This window comes from Metopolophium dirhodum, chromosome 8, assembly GCF_019925205.1.
Source record: "Metopolophium dirhodum isolate CAU chromosome 8, ASM1992520v1, whole genome shotgun sequence".
Taxonomy (NCBI): Eukaryota; Metazoa; Arthropoda; class Insecta; order Hemiptera; family Aphididae; genus Metopolophium; species Metopolophium dirhodum.
Window position 1 is genome coordinate 23869551 of NC_083567.1, and position 20399 is coordinate 23889949.

The 20399-nt window shown below is 29.6% G+C and overlaps 2 protein-coding genes across 2 annotated transcripts; one reads left to right on the forward strand and one right to left on the reverse strand.

Moving 5' to 3' along the window:
* Positions 1–5111: 5111 nt before the first annotated feature.
* LOC132950079 (alpha-tocopherol transfer protein-like) lies at positions 5112–15963 on the forward strand. The gene is made up of 6 exons (XM_061021299.1): positions 5112–5416; positions 12020–12173; positions 13306–13558; positions 14721–14831; positions 15199–15301; positions 15461–15963. Exons 1-6 carry the CDS (start codon positions 5275–5277, stop codon positions 15598–15600), a joined length of 903 nt encoding a protein of 300 aa, XP_060877282.1. The 5' UTR covers positions 5112–5274; the 3' UTR covers positions 15601–15963.
* A 464-nt stretch (positions 15964–16427) lies between these two features.
* Positions 16428–20310, reverse strand: LOC132950080 (uncharacterized). The gene is made up of 4 exons (XM_061021300.1): positions 20115–20310; positions 19530–20022; positions 17377–17570; positions 16428–16835 (listed from the first exon to the last, which is right to left on the reverse strand). Exons 2-4 carry the CDS (start codon positions 19830–19832, stop codon positions 16718–16720), a joined length of 615 nt encoding a protein of 204 aa, XP_060877283.1. The 5' UTR covers positions 19833–20022; positions 20115–20310; the 3' UTR covers positions 16428–16717.
* Positions 20311–20399: the final 89 nt, after the last annotated feature.

Consider the following 20399-nt stretch of genomic DNA (forward strand, 5'->3'; position numbering starts at 1 on the left):
AAGGTTTTATTTGGTATAACTTGTTATTCTGTTCCTGGTCCCAGAGTCGTTGGTGAGCCTTATTGCTACGTTCTAAGGCGGTTCGAGCAGTGTACTTAAAATATGAGAGTTCTATTTTGGGGGTATTGTTGTTGGTGGAGGCTTCTTTAGCTGCTACATCAGCTTTTCCATTTCCTGGTATGTTTTTGTGGGCGGGTATCCATATGAAGAATACCGAACGAGGGACAAGGAAAGAGGCTCTTTCTTCTATGTTTTTTGTTTTCCATTTTTGAGGACTTCAATCTTTAGTAGATACATAGGTACATTAATACATTTTAATATGTAATAACTCAGAACTACTATCTAATTTGAATTTTGATTTAGAATTTATAGATACATCAAAACTCAAAAATATCAAAAAAATCACAAGCTTAATAATTTACAGTTAAATAATGTCTTCTTTTAAAAAATAAGCTTAAAGACACCTTTTAATGGTATAAAAATCTAAATAATTGAAAATAATATTATATATTATGGTACGTAATAGTATATAGGTATAGCGTATATAGGTACTTACAAATATTACAAAAATCAAAATTTTATTAAACTCATTATTAAAGAAAAAAAGCAGGTAAGTGCATGTCACTCTGCTGTAAAGCGTAGGTTACAGTCACTGTAATGAATGGTGTATTGGTGTTAATTATTGTTAAATTTGAATTTAATGATAATATTATGATATCATTATATACGAAAAACGGTTCTGAGCGGAGATGGGTTGTCAGCCTAGGATATTTTATTATATTTAGGTATATTATATTGTTATTATTAATACGTGGTATCCGGTTAAGTCGAATTATTATTATTTGTTTATTATCCCATATTTGTATATACTAATATACTTTAGAAGTTTAAAACTTTCAAGTACCCACGAATAGTATTTAACACAAAACTATAATAATTCTTCTTCGGTTATGAACTACTTACGTGGAACCTTGTTTTAAATTTCTGATGCTTAGCTGTAAAAGTTGAACATTTGATAAATTTTTAATATTTTTCAATTACTATTTTAATAATTGTATTCGATGTTGACGCTTTTTGACCCATAAAATAAAATTTTATAGACATGAATAGAAAAAAAAAACTAAACAAATTTAAAATATCCATAAACAGCTCATAGCGAGTCGAAATATTTTGAAAATGTTATCAAGTTATATAGGAATTGATAAAATAAACATAATATGGTGTAAATTCAAGTATCTACGGTCATTTTCTTAGAGTTAAACACCAAAAACCAAAATCATTTGAAAACTGTTTTTGCGTAAAAATTCCGATTTTTCCCGGCGCTCTTAATAACAACTGGGAAAGGTTAGATTTACTTTCCAATCGGATAAGATACTGAAGTTGAAAATCGAAGTATTATTTTGACTACTATTATCATGAACACAGATACAAACAAAACATACATTATTGTAAAATCAATACATTAATCACCAGGGGCGGAGTGGGAACCAAATCCAGGCCGGGAGTTTAAAATTTATCCAGGCCACCCATCAAAATTTTTTTTCTCGCTACGCTCGAATTTCGTTTTTCCATTCACCTATTTCATAACTATTATATAAGTAGATTTAATTCTAGTGCAATTTATAACTTGAAAAAAAAATTTATTTTTTTCAATGAGTTAAGTTAATTTTTTTTTTTTTTGTTAACTTTTAAATTTAACTGAAGCCTGAAGGCAATTTAATTGAATTAACTTAACTAGCCAGACTTAATTATTTTCATTAAATTGCCCACCTTTTATTAATATACTACTAATACCTGAATGTCTGAAAAATAACATGTGTAGGCATAGTTTAATAGTTGAAACCAACGAAATATTAATAATTAATAATTATACATTGTGTTTTCATGGTTTAGGTATTGTAGGTATAAGGTAATAAGTAATAAATAAATACATAAATTATAAACAATATTATAAAAATTAAAAATGGTTTATACATTTATAATAATAATTTAAATAATAGTTTAGATTTCTCACCAACTGCATCTATGATAATATTATTATCAATTTCCATGAGAATTTTATTTTCAATGGCCATTAGCATAAAAGACTCAAGATGTTGATTGGTCATTGAATTTCTCAGCCTGTTTTTTAAATATTTCAATGTTGAGAATGACCTTTCACAAGCAACTTGCGTAACAGGGAGGGTTAAAATATATTGATATGCTATAGGTAGTTAATGTCGGGTAAGCATTTGCAAATAAATTATATTTAATTAAAACATTATAACAACATATTACACAGTTCTTAGGTAGGTGTACCTTTTAGAAAAAATTAATCTAATTGATAACATTTTTCAGCACATTTTGCAAGTAATTTTTTGTTTTTTTCGCGATCTCTTTCTGCCCCTCCTTTCCTTTTTTTATTCATAATTACAATATAATATTGTACGATCAATAATATAAAATCTTAAATTGTCATTAGAGAGCAAACAAATTAACATGTTAACAACAACTGGATTAATAAAAGGAAAAACGTGGATAAACGACACTGTCGACACGCTCAACACCAAGTGATTAGTGTACAAATATCAAACACTAATGACTAATTTGTTTGGGTTTATTACAGATATTATTTATAAAAATAACAATGACCAAAGTAAAGGGACCAATAATACAAAATTAATATGTATTATCATTTATCATTAATATTGATTATATTATTATAAATACTAGTATTTTAGACATTATTAGTATTATTAGTTATTATTAGCCATTAGGCATTGGCGCATTGCTATATTCGTCGCCACTCTGCAGTCCTACTACAGTCTACAGATAAAGGGTACAGATAAACAACTTGTCGGTTCAACAGGTGGAAATGCGTCAAATCTGGGTGTCATTTTATAAAAATAACCAGCCTATATCAATATAATATTGCTTTAATTTTATTTAATGTCTATATTTATGTACCAAATATTTTGTAATTTTATATCCAAAGCTTTCTCATACGAGTATACGATTGTACAATGTACGAGGCTATTACAATGTTCTATTATTACATTAATAATATTTGTAATACAATAGTTTAATAGACACACATTTTTGACACATTTAGCATTTAGCATTAACTAATATTTTGTAAATTAAATTAAATTTAAAAAAAAAAATCTAACAAAATGGCCAGGCCACCAGGCCATAGTATGGTCCAGGCCATCTGGAAAATTCCCATTTCCAGACCGGCCACTCCGCCCCTGTTAATCACCCCGCTCATTAATTTAAAGGATTGAATCTCAGAACTGATGCTGATCACCTGATTTACATTTTTATAATAATTTTCAAATTAATTTTGCTCTATAAATAACTAAAACGATGCCATTTAGTTAGGGTCCTTGCACAGTGGCGTCATTGGGGGGGGGGGGGGGCAAGGTGGGCATTTGCCCCTGTCTGATTTTAAAAGCAGCCCTATGGGCCGGTGTCCAGTTGTTGCCGTTTTACCATTATTATATTTTATTAGTGCAAAAACGTGCCTATAATAATGTTATAATAATATTTTTAGTCAAACATTTGCTGTCTGGGAATTTTATAATATTTTCAGAAAATATTATAGTATGTACTAAGAAATTATTGTCACAATGATACATTTTTACTAATTGATAGTTCGAATATATTTAGACGTATGCGGGGACGTACACATTGTATGTATGTATTTATGTATGTTTGTTTGTGTGAGTGTGTTTTGTGAAGGAAAATGAACAGTTAGTATCATAATCTCGTATAGTTTAATTTCTAAAATCTAAAATGATTACAAATTATAAAAACAACAACCGATTGACGCTCTTATTATTTATCATTGATCACGGACTTCATAACTTGCGACAGTCGTGTATGATTCAACTATTCTGCGTATTGTGTCAATTTAGTTGAGTACCTAAATTAAAATTAATTTTTTTCGTGACGCATGTTTACATTAATCTTTTAATTTGGGAAAAATATGATCTAAAAAAAATAGATGGGTGGTTAAGGGGTGCGACTAAAAATATAAAATTACCGCAAACTGCTCGAAAAGTATTGAAAATAATTTCTAGCAAGTTAATAAACAGATAAAACTTGAGCCGGTAAGCAAGCAATAAAAAAAAAATATATTATAATTTAAGATAATATTAATTTGTAAATATATCATATACTTATATAAGATATATATATATTATATAATATATACTTATATACTTATAATGAATCAGGTAAAATTGATTTATAGATAATGCTGTTAATAGATTTTCAAAAATAAAAAAAAGAAGATATCTTAATAAACTATTAATATTTTTGCGGTTTTTTTTTTACCCATTCGGGCCGGTCTAAACCTTTGCCCCCCTCTATTGAAAACTGAAATGACGCCACTGTCCTTGCATACCAATATTATCTACTTACCATAGTATATATATATATATATATATATTGGGCGTAAACGGCATAGGTAGACCGTTTCAACAAATTTACCCAAAACGTGGTCTATTGGTGCGAATGTAGTATGATTATAATAATTATTTAGATTAACAACCTGCAGACAAATAGCGATTGTAAATCATGAAAATTACAAAGAGAAAAAAACATTTTTAACCATATCTGTAATAAGTTATAACTATAGATGTTAAGATACAGACAGTTCGTAGAAATGGGAAGGAAATGTTGTTTTTTAGGACCCTACATCCAACTGGTACAGTATGATTTTTAACACGGGACTCAACTATAGTAGGTAAGGCATACCTAGTTTATAACACTGAACCCAACTAGTACAGTACGACTTTTAAACCGGACCAAATTAGTATGTGCCGTCCCTGACGTAGGTAAAAATAATTTCAACTCACTCAAACAATATAAAATATAAATTATAGTCGCCCAAACAGACTATTAATTTTTTGTTCAAAATTATTACATTCGCCCAGTTTTTTACAAACTTGAATGTGTAACATAATATGATGTACCTACGAACGATTGGGCACATCATTTGCCCCTCCCCGGTAACGATTAATCTTGGCTTTTTATATAGATCGACAATAACAGGTAGGTTAAATAAGACAAAAAAAAAACTAGAATCGTCTAGAAGGTTGGCGGGTCTATATGATTATGTGGATAGTTGGTATATATAATGTATAAGTGAATGTTTTTAAAACATTACATGCCGCCTACTACTATACAACAGTGTTCGACTCAATACGTTGTTTGAACTGCAACTCTGGCAATTTAAAAAATAAACGAAAATTTTACATAATATAATATATTATTATATTCATATACAATATGTACCTCATACCACCGAATGAGACGCAAATCGCACACATAAAGAATGAAGATTTCTATCAACCATTACACAGACTCGAAGAAGATGTCACTCAGCTCATGGAATGGTTGACCAAACAACCACATTTACCTAATATTACTGGTGAGTTAGTATAACTTAGTTTAAAGTTTTATGTAAATATTAAATTTAATAGTTCTAAAGGCTACAAGACCAGATCCATTAACACAATTTATTAAAAATATAACTTAAATTTGGCTAAACGTATTGAGAAAATAATATTTTTAATAAAACTTCGCAGCACTTTTTTTAGTGTGCAGTACGAGAATGCCAATGTGCAGTTGTACTAACTGCTACTTGTGTCAAATATGGTAATAATGCAACTATAAATATTTTAAATTTCTATATTACTTAGCTATGTTTTTAATGATTATTTAAATACATGCAAACTCCTAGACGTCCCTAGTCATAATAATAATATATACCTATTACCTATACCTATAGTTACTAAAAAAAAACTACTTAACTTTAGTAGCTCGTGGGAACTTACCTTTTTCTAAACTCTGAATCACGCATATAATTATATTAATATAGGTATGTACAATGTACCTATACCTACCCTTATTATAGATGAAATATTCACTAAGTTAGGCTATAATATAGATAATATTAACATCATCATCCTCCTGAAAAATATTATTTCTTTTTCTGTTTTGTGACCATTAAGTTCCAAGCATACAAACCTGAATATATATTAGACTCAGTAGGTAAGGCATTACTCAATATGTTATACATATTAATATATTATACCTAACGATTTTATTATATTTTATATTTTGAACGGAGTGATAAATGTATTAGTTTAACATATGTGTGTTTCTTTTGTGTCTGAAGACACTTTTTATAGTAAAAAACGATATACTCCAATTTTTGAGTGGTAGCAAATTGGATCTAGTTTGCAAGGGAGGGGGGATCGAATATATAGTCCCAGTACTTTTAAAAATAATTGAGAAAAACAATCATTTAGAATTCTGGATGTACAATATAGCTAAGGCTATTAAAATGTTTTACAAATAAGTAGGTCGGTAACCTAAATCAAGTTTTACTTACACCAACCAAAAAATATCTAAAATAAATATGCACAATACGCCTTTATACTGGAGGCTGGCTTCATTATATAGTATATAAGAATTTAATATGATGTTAACCCTAATTTTGTATTGTTTTATTTTTATTATGCAATTGTCAAGCTATCATACTAAAGGCTTTACATAAAAAAAAAATAAATAAAAAAAAGCTGGGTAAGTGGATGTCGCTCAGCTGTACAGTAGGTTACAAGTGGATCACTGTAATGGATGGTGTTAAATTTGAATTCAATGATATAATATCATTGTATGTGAAAAACGATTCTGAGCGAAAACCGTCAGTCAGCCTATGATATTACCAAGTATATTTGATGATATTATTGTGAATAAAGTAATTTATATATAACCTATTTACGTGGAGCCTAAGAGCCTTGTGTTCAATTTACAATCTTTAGTTATAAAAGTTGAACATTTTATAAATTTTCAACTACAAAATAATTATTAAATTATAAATTTGATAAATGTTGTCAAAATTCGATCTTTAAATGCTTATAAAAAAAAATTGTGCTTATGTATTTTTAATATTTTTCAACTGATATTGTATTAATATATCAGGAGCCTTGTATTAAATTTTTACACTTTTTGGCCCAACAGATAAAACTTTATTGATATTTATTGAAAAAAAAACTAAAAAAATTGAAAACTGAAAATGTCCGTAAACAGCTCAAAAAGATTCAAAATATGTTCAAAATTGTATGGTGTATAGAAAATGCTAATATAAACATTCAGTGAAATTTTCAAGTATCTAAATTCGTTCGTTTTTGAATTACAACAAAATAAGGAAATCGCTACATGAAAAATCGAGTGAATATCCAATGTTGTAAAAATTTGAATTTCAAACGCTCATAAAAATTTAATTTGAGTTTCTTATAGACATTTTTTTTTTTGATAAAGGTAGACAAACTTATGAGGAATCTTGTATTAAATTATCAAATCTTAGATAGTTAGATTTAAAAAGAAAAATTTTTACGAATTTTTAACTCAAAATAATTTGCTAATTTTCAAGATTTTTCGATATTTTGTCAATTTATGAACTTTGAATGCTTAGAAAAAAAAACTGTGACTAAGGATTTTTAATATTTTTCATCTGCCTTTGAAATATACTAGGAGCCTTCTATTAAATTTTCAAGCCTTTTTTAGCCAACAAATAAAATTTTATTGATATCTTTAGAAAAAAAACTAAAAAAAAATGGAAAATGAAAATGTCCCTAAACAGTTCAAAATAAATCAAAATATTTTGAAAATGTTATAGTGTATAGAAAATGAAAATATAAGCAACCAGTGAAAATTTCAAGTATTTACGGTCATTTGTTTTAAAGTTACACCAAAAACCAAATTCAATTTTGTGAAAAATCAATTTTGTGTAAAAATTCCCGTTTTTCCTTAATTTTTCTTTTGTTTATCTTGTCGCTTGTGAAAACTATTGGGAAATTTTTACTTTTGACCCCCCCAAAGTACCAACTAGATTCACTTTCCTATCAGAAAAGGTACTGTTGAAGAAAATCGAAGCATTTTTACTGCTCTAAAAGGTGTCCTCAGACACAAAAAAAAAAAAATAAAAAAAAACACACATCATTGTAAAATCAATACATTCATTGCTCCGCTTAGAATCTAAAATATGCACAATTTTATTCGTAGGGATTTGAAACTTTTTGCTATTACGTAGGTATACCTACCTAATATATAATTTAGTTAGATTTACAATACACAAAATAAAATTTGGGGTCCCACCACGGTGGTTGATAGTCTGTTGTACTATAATATTACTTATATAGGTACCTATACCGTACAAAACTCTCAAAAAAAATAAATAATATAATAATAATAACAATAAATTGTTTACAATTAATTTATAGTACCTTACTACTTAACATAGTTAAGAATTGTATTAATAAACATCAATTTGTGCTGTAAAACCATTATTACCTATTTAAATATCAAGTACCTATAGTAGCCTGCAGTAGGGACTATAGGGATTACATGATTTAGATTCAAATAATTGAAAACAGATAGGCAATACAAGTGCTAATAGCAGCACCAAAACATTTTAGTGCCTTAATCGACTAAAATACTAAATCACAACGGTATTCAAAATTACAAGTACCTAACTCGTACGCAGGCTGCAAAGACTGCAAAGTGCAAGTGACAGCGATTGATATGCATATCTGTATTTGATGATTATTGTTTATGCATTATGAACTATGATATTATATACTATAGATATGTAGGCAGTATAGGCTAATAGGCTATGTTTAGATACTAAATAATAATGTAATGCACATTCTGTAGGTATAGCGGAACAGCTGGAGTTTGGTAGCCATAAATACTACCTTTAGATATCATACGAAATGCCCACGACACTGAAATAATGAAGTGAGATACCTTGAACAGACACTTGACAGTTTCCGGGATAATTTATATAGTTCCGCGAAAATAAAAACGAACACATCAGTCTATAGTATCTAAATAGTTGCAAATATAAATCTCAAGTCTGCATGTCCCAAGGGCATTTTTCAGGTTGGCTTCTTTCCTCGTTTTATATACTGCAGTATCTTGTAGTTGGTACCTACAGTAAGTTGTAGTTGTACCTACATACTATATAGGTACTCGTATTAGGTCAAATTTGTTTTTTTATTTTGTTTCATAACATAATATAGTCTGTTATACGAATAGCAATGCATATATTTATATTTTATATATTATTTACCCATAGATCTATTTAGATGGCTTGTAGTTAACCAGCGATGTTATAATAATTCATAAAATTTTAGATACCTAAGGGCTGAAGCAAAATATTATTGTATAATTTATTATATAATAGCATTTAATGGATGTACTAATATATTTATAGTTACCTATTGGCTATTATAGTTAATAATTTCAAAATTGAAAATACCATATTATATTATTTATTATAATAACGTTCCAATAACCCGTTAAAACCACTACATTTTAGATTCTGAGCGGATGGATGAATGTATTGATTCTACAATGATGTGTCTTAATTTTTTTACGTGTCTATGTATAGTGTGCACCGATAAGTAGTCGAAATAATGCTTTTATTTTCAACTTTAACATCTTTTCTGGTGGGAAAGCGAATGTGAATCTAGTTGGTGTATTCGGGAGGACAAATTTAAAAATCCCAGTTATTTTCAGAAGTGTCAGGAAAAACAACAAAAATAAATTAAAGTAAAACTGGAATTTTTACTCAAAATTGGTTTTTGACAAAATCGATTTTGGTTTTTGGTGTAACACTAACTCTAAAAAAAAAATGATCGTAGATACATAAAATGTTCAATGAATGTTAATATTAACATTTTTTATACAACATACAATTTTCAAAGTATTTTGACTCATGTTGAGCTATTTATAAGCATATGAAATTTTCGATATATTAGCTTTTATAATTAATGTCGATAAAACAATGTTCGCTCGATTGAAAATCTTAAAAATGTAATACAAGGTTCCTCATAAGTTATTGTTGGTGGAAATTGAAAAAAAAGTTAAACGTAAATCCACAATAATTTTTAAAGTTAGAATTTTAACAAAATTCACGAAAATGAACTAATTATTTTGAGTTAGAAATTGATAAAAATTTTCTTTTTATATTTAAGATTTAAAAATTGATTACAAGATTCCTCATAAGTTTGTCTACCAGAAAGTCAAATTATATTTTTATGGTCATTTCAAGTTAGACAATGCCAATGGATATTCACCCGTAAATTAACAAATGGAACGATTTTCTTATTTTCTTATAATTTAAAAACGAATAACCGTAGATACTTGATATTTGAATTGATACATTTTGAGGACTGCACACAAAAAAATAAAATTGTTGGTCTGTCTACAGTTTTTAAAATTAAATCTGAAATTCGAAAATTTTTGAAATTATTCTTTGGTCTTCCATTTTTAAAACCAGATGAAGTTAATAACTGTTTTTATGAAGACTTAACGATCGAAGAATAGATAATTTATTTAATTATTTTGAAAAAAATTATATTCTGCTAGAAAGTAAATTTCAACAGTCAATATGGGCAAAGTTCTCAAACTTATTAATGAGGTTTCATCAAAATTGAATGGGCTGTTTTATTCATCGTAGGTATCATAACATTTTTCAATTTGTACAAGTATTCAAAAATATTTAAACTGACATTTATATTAAAGGTAGAGGGCTAGTGCCTAGCACATTAGTATGCTACACCATTAGTTATTACATAAATATTATATTCATTCAAGTTTGAACTTTTTATATGCATTAAATGTATTATTTTTGTTTCTGCAGACTGTAATAACGAAACATGAAACGAGTTTTTCAGGATCATATTTCCTCATATAAAAAGTAGATATACCTATATATGTTATAGGTATACTTCGTAGCTATATATTTATGTATAGCTCCCTACGTTAAATGTTCTTTTTAAATAACATAAACCAAGATAACCTTGATAAAATCTATATGGCTATATATATGGCTTATGGGTAAAACATATTACGTTTAATGTTTATACGTTTACATTATTTGAATTCAATTTACGGAAAGTGAACAAGTGACTACTACATACATTAAACTAAATTATAAAATTTATAAATCTCATCAAAGTTTTTGAGTGGGTGTTTTTCCCTTGTGGGTAATGAAAAGTATATTTCAAGTCCTTCACTCAAAAAAATATAAACTATTGTTAAAAGCAGTTAAATAAAAAAGTGACTTCTGGAACTTAATACATGAATTATAAGGTCAACGACAATATTTTTAATATTCTATATTATATTGGTTACTAATATTATAGTAGGTAGAACTATAGCCAACTAGGTACATATATCGTACAACGACAATTTTTGCATTATAATATATGAATACCTTGAAGCTTGAGTAATGGGTTGTACTTGTACAAGTGTATAGGTACTAACATTTACAAGAATATCTAGTTTTACTGTATTTTGAAAAGTTATTAAGAGGACGTCGCACCCGCATAATATGTTGTCTCCGTCTTACACATGTCACACGTGTACCTACGACATATCAAATTTTACGCTCAGCAGATCACGGTTAGCCCCGTTAATTTTAAAATTAAAGTAAATTGACATCTTATAGAATTTAAAGGTATTATCTAGGGCATTTCATCAGCGTTTTGTTATATTTCAACTTTAAAGTGAATTATGAGTATTTTAAAAATGTAAATTATTATGCAGGTGCGACGTCCTCTTAATTAAGCTCTAAATTAATTTACTTAAAAATATATTGATATTTGAAGAATAAACTACATGACTTAGATAAATGTTTTTATCATAAAAATTTTTCTTAGAATCAGATTTACAGATTAGCTGATTTGAATCAATTTTTATATCATACGTTTAGCGCAAGTGACTATAATTAATTATATATATAAAAAATTTTAATATTGATTATTAAAACAAAAGTTATTTTATCTGTCAGATCTTCCTGTTACACCCTGTTTACTATGATATACCAATACCATAGCCTATAGGGTTATATGTAGGTATAATAATAATTTGTATGGATTTATACCTATTATAAAATTATTATAAAGTTATTATAAAAAAAAACTATAGCTAATCGTATACATTTATTTAAATTTTGCAGATAGAAAATGGTTAGCGCATTTTATAACTGGATGCAAGTATAATTTGCAAAGATCAAAGCAAGTTATTGATTCATATTTCGTAGCACGGGCAGAATTTCCAGAATTTTTTGGCTCTTTTACTAGAGAACAGCTAAAAGAAGCTACTAAACAAGGGTAACTACCAAGTCAACTTAAAATATTTTTACTATTTACACCATTGCATAGGCGCAAATAGGGGAGGCTTTATGGGCTAAGCATCTTTAATCTAATACCTCCAAATTCAAATTTCAATATAGCTGTCCAAACATTTCCTAAATTTTTTTTAAGCTTTTTTAATGTTATTATAGTAGGACTTCGCAACCCCTAAATCTCAAACGCTGTTTGCTCCCATGATTTACACAATTTATTTACTTAATTCTCAAACCGACTGTCCTGACTATATTGAACCAAATCTTCTTGAACGTCTGCTCTCGTGTACTATAATACTCGTGTATCACAAACATTTTAAACACCTACATATACACGGCATTACAGTGGCGTCACCAGAGGGGTCTGAGGGGGCTGCAGCCCCTCCCGAAATGTTAAGAAAATTTGTTTAGTTAGGTATATAAAATGTTGATGTATTATATTATATCCTATTAAAAAGAAAATTCATTACTATTTTTATTATTTTTTTCTACATGTTAAACTTATGGAAAAAACCTAGGTCAACCACCACAGTTTAAAAGTTGATCAATACAGAGGGTATTCACCCCCCCCCCCTCAAAACTACTATGAACCCCTCTCCGCCTAAATTTTTTTTTGTGTACGTGCTTACATATTATCAATAAAAAAAATATATAATATCTAGGCGTTAATACAGTATAAACCAGTAATGATTATTTTATTTTTATTAAATACGGGCTATGCCCAAAGTGGCAAAGTACAGTAATTTTTAGATAAATCATAAATGTATATAATATAATGTATAAAACAACAAGTCAGTGGAAGTGAAACGTAACGGATAATTTAAAATTAATAATTATATTGCTGATTCATGCATATCTGAAATATTTTAAAAGTTCTTGTTACTTTAGTGGTAATTATTAAATTAGGTACCTTAAGTCTATATCTCACTGAATTCTGATTTCTAGACTCCATCCCAAATTTGATTTGTTTTATTAGAAACTATGGGTAACAAGGTATATCAATACGTATTGGTATAGCACCACGACTGATTTTAGCAACTATTTTCTATATTAGATATTATCTATATGAATGTTAGTAATTATAGTAATTACCTATCAAACGTTTTACACTTTTACAGATCTGTGTGTTTGTTTCCGAAACTGACGCCGGAGGGTAACCGAATTTTCTGTACCACGACCCGTCAATCGTCGGACGATGAAAAATACGACGTCATGCTGTTTTGTCAAGTGTCTATTGCCATTCTGGACTTGCAGCTCAAATCGGAGCCCATGTACGGCAACATTATTCTGTACGACCTGAAACACATTCGACTGGCTCAATTCATGGCCTTCACGCCCACCTTAACAAAAAATCTGTTGAGATGTTGCATTGTGAGTACAACCGTTGTACCAATTAGCCTATAGGTATCGATCTTATTAATACACTCTTTTTAAAAAAAAAATGGGCGGAAACTTACCGTTCATAAGATACGGCAAATTGACCTTTGACATACCATGAGTGGTTTAAGGTTTTGCATATAGTATAATATATACCTAGGTAGACAGTCGAGGAATATTTTCAATTTTAACTGACAAAGTGGGCGTGTGACCCAGCCCCAAAATACTAGGCAAAATATCGAAAAACATCTAATTTCCAACACTTTTGAACGGTAGGTAAGCACATTTTTGAATTCAGCATACAAAAACACACATTTTGAAGAAGAAAAAAAGAGTGTCTGGTAAGTGGTAGAGTACCTAGATTTGATTCGTGCCTAAATTATGTAAGTATTTAACCTATACTTGCGTAGCCAATTTTCTTTAAGGTTACCTAAAATATGTATACCTAATACCTAAAACCATCAGGAACGTAGGTATTTAGAAATAAATAATGGTGGTAAATAAATTATCTATTATACTTAGTATATTATATTTTATTGTTAATAAAGTAATTTAATAAAAAAAAATCCAACGGGTGGAAATTCGCAAACTCGCGGACTTCAAAAGTATGCAACTTTGAAACGAAGTCCGACCAACAAATTCTGATTGCATCACTGATTGTTCTTTACTCATTGAAGTATAAAGGTTTTCAAAATCTAACTGCATTTATGCTACAAAATAGTAGTTATATCTTACAAATAACTTTTTATGGAGGGCGGCCAAATATGTAGCCCCAGGGCGCAAAATATTTAAAAAATACCGCCCTGGCAAGTATGTAATCATACAATACATTTAAAAAACAAATAAATAATCACTTAAAAAATATGCACTTTCTTTAAAAATAGGTACAATATAGTCACTATACTCATCTGTATAGTTACTAGTCACCATCGTAGTTATGTATATAGGTATGGACGTATGGTCATAGGTGGGGGGCCTTTGTCACTGCCACTGCCTACTGTAGACTGTAGAGTGTCATAAGTTCAAATAATTATTGGTCGGAGTCATCCTGTGTTCCTGTAGGCTGTAACATAATAATTTATATGGGTATATACTATATATCCAACTATATTATATATTTATATTATGTATAAACAAAATTATTTACCATTTACAGGATTCGTTCCCACTGCGAGTAAAAACGGTCCACTACATAAACCCGCCCAAGTTCATGAGTCGCCTCATCACGTTCTTCAAGCTATTTGTCTCAAACAAAATCAGAGACAGAGTAAGTTTGGATCACTATAGTCTATGATGCTATATTATTTAAATATAAATAAAGCACAAAAACATAAAGTATGGCTCCAACTAGTCTAACACGCCTAAGACCATACACGCGTATATTATAACCATACTTCACCAAGAGATGTAGTATTTACATTAATACTTACGTACTTAGATTCCCTTGATTATCATTGATTACTAACATTTTTCACAAAAATATAAAATTGCCTATTCTTACCACATTTTACATACAAAATAAGTAAATTGTTTTTACCAAAATGTTAATCAATCCTAAGGTCTAAACTGCCACATAATAAGGTATAAACATCGTACAAATTAAGATCTCATATTTTTTTTTACTTGTTTTATAGATATTTGTACATGATTCACTGGAAGATTTGTACCAGTATATTCCAAAAGACGTATTGCCAGACTTATACGGCGGCACTGGTGGAAATCTGGAAAAATATGAAGGTGAGGTATACCAAATATAGTATGTTCATGTATATTGTTGTGGCATCAGTAGGTACCTTTGTATCGAGCAATTTATAGGAACACAGAACATACGATAATATTAATTTGTATACCTGAGATTTTTGGTATTGTTGTTTAAAAATGATTTTATCCTTGTAGAGGATATGTTAGAACTTTTGATGGCTAACAAAGAATGGTTGGAAGCACGACCAAAAGCCGACTTGTCAAGACGACCAGAACATACAAAAGCAGATGAATTGGACATGAATGGTACATTCAAAAAATTACAGATTGACTGAATTTTCACTCTAAAACATATTGGTTAGGAATAGAATAGAATAATAGATAGTGATTATTAATATTATTCGTAATTTATTATAAATATACAGTATTGTTTTTATTATTATTTTTACGTGGAAAAAAATTATATTTAACCAAATATTTAAAATCATTTGAAATATATTGAAACATGTGAAATATAAAACTGTTGCAGAATAATGTATAAAAATAAATCTTTGATATCTAGTTAAAAAAAATAAATTGTCTTATACAACATACACAATATACTATTACCAAATTACAGTGGTAGCATTGATTATAAATACTATTGATCGCTCACTGGCCCATATCTACGAGACGTGAAATATTAACAATAAATGGATGTGGCCATTAAGAAGCGCTGTAGTCGACCATTAATTTCTTATGGGTGATGACAACACTCCATAACAACTACATCCATTTTTCATCAATATTTTGCTTCGCGTAAATACGGGCCAGTGGTGGTAGTATTCAAAAGTAAAATAATGAGATAGTGCCCACTGCCCACCCATTACTAGTAATCACGGTTATCTTCACGTGTAGATAAACGTGCTAGTAATTTAGTAATTACTAAACTGATGAGACTAATATAATTGCATTAAGAAATAAGTGAGCATGGACCCAGAATCATTCTGTATTATGATGTTAATACTTAGTAGATTTATAAAAGTATTATAAAATAACATCAAAATATGGTTAACATTGAGTTAATACTTATGTTATTATTACATGGCAGAATTCAATCATACATCTTGAGTCTATTAATAATTAAAAGTGGACACAACAATATTAATTTCTATTCAACAAATAATTTGTCAAAATATTTATTAGTTACCAAAAAAGAAAACAACCATAATAGTAAATATTTGTAACAAATAAATTATGTTTATGAATACAAAAATATAATTGCCATGATTTCTAATTATATTGGAAAGGAACATAAATTTAAATATTTAAAAATTAAAATAGACAGTAAAAAAATAATACTTAAAATGTGTTATGCAAAAACAACATAGCCAGTATACAGTCAGTATACTTGTAATATCTAGTTTTCTGCAAAAAATACCATTTTGTGCAGTACTCTTTTAGAATTAATACTTATATTAAGCTTCCATAATTTGCATTTTCTTTATTTAAATTGATTGTTGGTTGCTGATTTTCATTATTTGTTGTTTCACAACTGTTAGATTCACTTTTCCCATTCACTGATTTATTACTGTAAACAATCAACCATCTGAATTAGTGCAATTTAAATAATAAAGTATTAAAAATATGGAATAAAAATTGTTTTCAACATATTCATCAAGGCAGCAAATAAAATAAACCATAAAATCTCTAAATAAATAATTTAATTAAGTAATTGTTATGCTGTAAAGGATTTAAAATGTAGTAAGACACAAGAACTTTGCGCCCATATTAAGACTTAAAAAATAGAAATCTGAAACCCATATTGATAAAATAGAACACACAAATTAACCACTAAAATCTGAATAAAATCTTCAGGTAACCGTTCCCAAATAATAAAGAAATTTTAAATAGATAATTAAATGATACTTTTATTAACGCTAGCACAAAATTAATAAAAGATACTTGAACAAATAAATCTTTCAAGTAGCCGTGTTAAAGATTTGTTTATACCTCGGTTTAAACAATTATTAACTCACTAAATAAATTTAAAACATAATAAAATATCTAATATGAAGGATACACTTTGATAAATTTACAATTGTTATGAATTTATTTGTTTGATAAATTACCTTTCAGTGTCAATATTTTGATTTCTTCTGTAAGCAAATCGCCTACGCAACGACGGTGGTGTATCAATGGCAAAAGGGCTGTACATCTTGGTGGGCGTTCTCCCCAACAAACACTTAGACCGGGTTCTGGGCGTATTGGGAGTAAGAGGCGACTCATCCAATTTAAAACGACGTCTAGTTGATGGTCGTAATTTCTGAAATATGATAAAGCTTGTTAGTTTGATCAACCAGATTAATAATAAGGTTCATATAGTATGACAATGAGCTCAGCAAGCACACTATTACAAGCCTACTGGTACACAATCAATTAGTAATAAATAATATTGAATAAAAACAGAAAACCGTATTAATGTATGCAACTACTTTATTTTAAACCATTATAATGAAATAATGATAATAACTATTAAATATTGAATAAAATAAGTATAATTCCAATAATCCAATAAAATATTTTAAGTCCAAATACCTACCTAAAAATGTTACTCAAATATTTTAGGTCCTCGAATAATATTAATGTGACAACTGGTGTGAAGGTCCTTGGACCCTGATACCAAATAAGCGAGCAAATAAGTATTTTACTTAATTGGCTCTGAGTTCTGCAAGACTGGGCCTGCCGATAGAGACCAGGACATGGACACTCTTGACCAGCAGACACCAGAAGTATAGTCATATACTATTATGGTCTATGATTAGAATACTATTTACAAAACATCACTGCTAAGTATGGAAAATTGAAATTTAATTAAATCAGATAATATATTATTTTTATATTATTATAATGTAAAATATGTAAGTTAGGCCTATTAATCTAAACTGTAAATAGTTGAAAAATATTGCACTTTTACAAATTTGGTTATATTTCTGTTTTACCGGATACTAATTTTTTTGTTTTAACGTATGTAGTTAAGCATGCTTAACAATGTCGACGATGGGCGGTCGGACTTCAAAACTAAGTAAGGTAGTTTTACATAATAAGTTGAGGGATGATTTCAATTTTAATTATCAGAGCGAGCGACCATGCCGGATGTATAAGAATATACTATAAATTTCAGTGCTGCTCGGATATGCGGTCTACAATCATATAATATGTAGTCCGCATATCCGAGCAGCAATAAAAAAAACCAATAAAAGATAAAATTGGCCCAAATATAATTTACTGTATACGATATAGTTTTGTATTTTCCACTGTACCTATATTTATTGTTAGGTACTACAAGATAAAAGTATTGATACACAACAGTATAATGTAGTGAACCTATTTAATAAGTTTGTTGGTAACCTAACAGTCTTCGATCATTCGTGTTCTGTATAGTTATTAGTGTTCATCATGCAATAAAAGACTTTATTGGACCGTCACCAATAGTGAAGAAAATGGTACTGCGTAATTAAGGAGCATGATATATTAGACACTGCCAAAGAAACATTACCATGCCATAAGTATGGTAGTTAAATGGTAAATGCTAGAAAACGCGATCGCGGGGATGAATTTTGTCTTGTTCTTCTGTGCAAAAAAAGTCGTTAGAACTCGTGCAGTGAACCGCAAGGGAAAAAGTTTTTACTGAGGTTTTTTCATTATGAGGACTTGAACAACAAGTCTAATAGTTAACTGAAACTGACAAAAATCTTTGAATTTGTTTTTTTTCGTATCGGACATACCTTTGAGGACAACAGCCACCTTAAGAGGACGCCTTACTCTGTCTTACAAGTGCGTAATATAGCAAATTTTACGCTCAGCAGATCACATTTAGCTTCGTTAGTTTAAAAATTAAAGTGAATTGACCTCTTATACAGTTTAAAGATAAGATTATTAACTAGGCAATCTCATGGGCTTTTTATTATATTTTAATTTTAAAGCGAGTTATGAGTATTTTAAAATTGTAAATTGTTTGCACATCTTAAAATACTAGGTAACCTATTTATGTCTATGATTGAATCACCTTGTATTGATATACATTATATATAATCTATTTTCATGTTATATATCCATTTTAAGTATAGGTAATCTATATTAATGGATATTTTAATTAAATTTTAAAATTAAAATTGTTTTATATGAACCATCCCGCGAACCATGTTTAACACAGCCAACCCTGGCATCACAATAACAACAAAAACATAATCAATTTAAAGTTTTAACACTAGCCACAATATACCTGCGCGGCCACTTTGAATCCAGTCCTGAGTTTGTTCATCGACCTGAATACCGAGCTGACACTGCGCCTGAGTGTGTCGCGCTTCTTAGCCACCGTGTTGACAGCCACTTGCCATACTTGAGAGTTGCAGTTCCGCGCCCGGGGGCTGTTCCGCACAGACTTCCTGGTCAACGAATATGGACACTCTTCATCGAACCTGTCGCGTATCTGTCGCTGTAGGTCAGACTCGACGATGCACTCGGTGAGTGCACCTGGCTCGTAACACTCTCCACTACCGATGAAACTTAACCGCCGGCGCATCATGACGACAGAAATGAGTATCTTTCGATGCCGGTATACTGCCGTTGGTAAAGGATGAAAAATAAATCGGAACCGAAAGATCCGAAAGGCGGACGCGACGAGAAACGAACGGGTGTACAGAACTACAGGACACACAGGTCACGACGAACTGGTGTCGGCCGCCGGGCTCGTGTAATGTGTTACGCACTTAGCACTAAACAGTAAACAATAAACAGTTATCACTTGTAATTGTGCATGCTCGGTAGTGTTGTTGTAAACTTGTAACTTGTAGTAGTTACTACTTACTACTCAGTTGCTGAACTTGTTCTTGACACCGCAGGGCGCAGACCGTAATAAACTATAGATATAGGAGGCACAGAGCTCCAACTACAATCTGAATTATGAGTTCGGTATTCGGTAGTTCGGCGGTGGTCGTAAACCGTTAAAATTCAAAACAATCCAATGCGATGTCGTAGGCGTGTGGAACAATAGTGAATAGATAACTGTGATCGTGTTTTTATGGTTACCGGGTCCTAAACGCTTTATGAGCGAAACGTAAACCACAGAGTTTTTAATTCTTATCACTGTTTG